Genomic DNA, 1,829 nt, shown 5'->3' on the forward strand with positions numbered 1-1,829 from the left:
CTTGCCTCCACACTGGCTTCTGTGAATGGACTTGATCTGGCTGTTACCATGATGGAGGACCTTACAGGAGTACAGCTCTCCTTCCATCCAGCGCTCCCGGCTCAGGCTCAGGATGCTGCTGCTGCTGTACAGTCCGCTCTTCTCCTCCTCTGAGCTGGTCCGGACCCCCTCCGTCAGCTGTACGCCGTCCACCTCCCAGCTCACCACGGCTCCCTCAGGAGAGTAGCCAACAGGAGGCAGGCCAGGTGGCCGAGCCCCCGGAGAGCTGCTCAGAGGGCGGGGGAGCAGAGAGACTGAGGGCCTGACCATGGAGCCAGGTGAGGGGAGAGCAGAGACACACAAGGAGCAGAATGACGTCCACTGAAGGTCACACAGCTGAACAGGACACGTTACTATTCAGGACTGAAGTTAACATGACTGTGGATCAGGTGGGAGTCATCATACAGTGATCAGACAGAGAAGCAGCACGGGCTGAACAAATAAATACATTTGCCATGTTTTGAACAATTTCTCTACAAATGAATGACTGTCAGTCTGCATCCCTCTGAATCAACAGCAATGAGACAATAAGCTGATATTTAGCTTGATGGAAAAATATCACAGTGATCATGAAATTAAAGGTTGGTATGCGTTTTATAATGTGTGATATTAAATAAGTCGGATCTGAAAAGATTTTCTTTGTTGGAAAATGTCACATCTGTGCACAGTGAAAGACTTTGTCATCTGCTTGTTTCGCTTCCTTTTCACTACATCAAATCAACGAACTGTGAACGCAAAATAAAATCTGGACTGAATTAATGTGTAAAGTCACTCACTTCTCTCGTCAACATATATTTAACTAAGTAATATATTTAACACTTGTTAAAATTTTGATATAAAAAAGAAGCTGTAGGATGAAATGTTAAAAATGTTACAGTGTGCCTCACATACATTTTTACAAAAAAACATCACATTTCACACGGAAAATATGCAAATTTAAAATGGATAGAATAAGAGAAATTTGACATAATTTCACACAAATTTAATCATAAATCATCTGTGACACTTAATTAAATGGAGTCGAAGAAATCATCAAGACAAATTATGGAAAATATGAAAATTGGTTAAAATACGTGAAAATAAAATTTAGGATGATGACCTTCTGAAGTAGATTATCACTTAAACATTTTTGAAGAAGAAATTAGAAAGCTTGGATACTTACAGGAAAGGATGAGTTTGGTTCCTCCACCAAAAGTCCACCACAGTGATACAAACTTCATTAAGCGGCCGTACAAAAACCTCCTGCACTGTGAACAATCATCTATCCACTGAAAACAATCTCTGCTTGTTCTGATAACACAGAAAAATATCTACTTTTCACATCTACACAGTTTGTTTCATGATATGAACTGAAATGATTTGAAACATGAAGATTATTTCTTCAGTTTTCTTGAACTTTTCTAAACCTGACAGAGAAACGATCACAGTCTCCTTGTAACAAAGTCACATTTTCACAGTTTAATAGCAGCTGATAAAGGTTGAATGAACTTGTTGTTTTTTAATGTTAATGATTCATTTTAAGAGTCATTCAAATAAAAATAATGATCTACGTTGAACTCGACAAACAGACAACAAACAGACACAATCACACCAACCACAGTGACACAAACTGATCCTTAAATCCTCAGCTGCTCCGCTAATATGAATATTTTCTGTCTCTGATGATGATATTTAGTGTAAATCCAAGCAGCCTTATTTCTCCTGATGTTTGTCCCTCGTTGCCTTCAGTCTGTGGAGAGCAGAGAGATCATTTCCATAGAGAGGAGGCTTTGCATCGTCAGCTGATCCTC

General features: G+C 39.8%; 1 gene segment (V, D, J or C); it reads right to left on the reverse strand.

The window, feature by feature from the left end:
• Window positions 1–1,259, reverse strand: part of LOC115036212 (immunoglobulin lambda constant 7-like) — a 2,855-nt gene extending 1,596 nt beyond the window's left edge. The window contains 2 exon segments of the C gene segment in view: window positions 6–317; window positions 1,202–1,259. Coding sequence covers window positions 6–317; window positions 1,202–1,259 — 370 coding nt within the window.
• Window positions 1,260–1,829: the final 570 nt, after the last annotated feature.

The sequence above is a fragment of the Echeneis naucrates genome, chromosome 22 (assembly GCF_900963305.1).
Source record: "Echeneis naucrates chromosome 22, fEcheNa1.1, whole genome shotgun sequence".
Taxonomy (NCBI): domain Eukaryota; kingdom Metazoa; phylum Chordata; class Actinopteri; order Carangiformes; family Echeneidae; genus Echeneis; species Echeneis naucrates.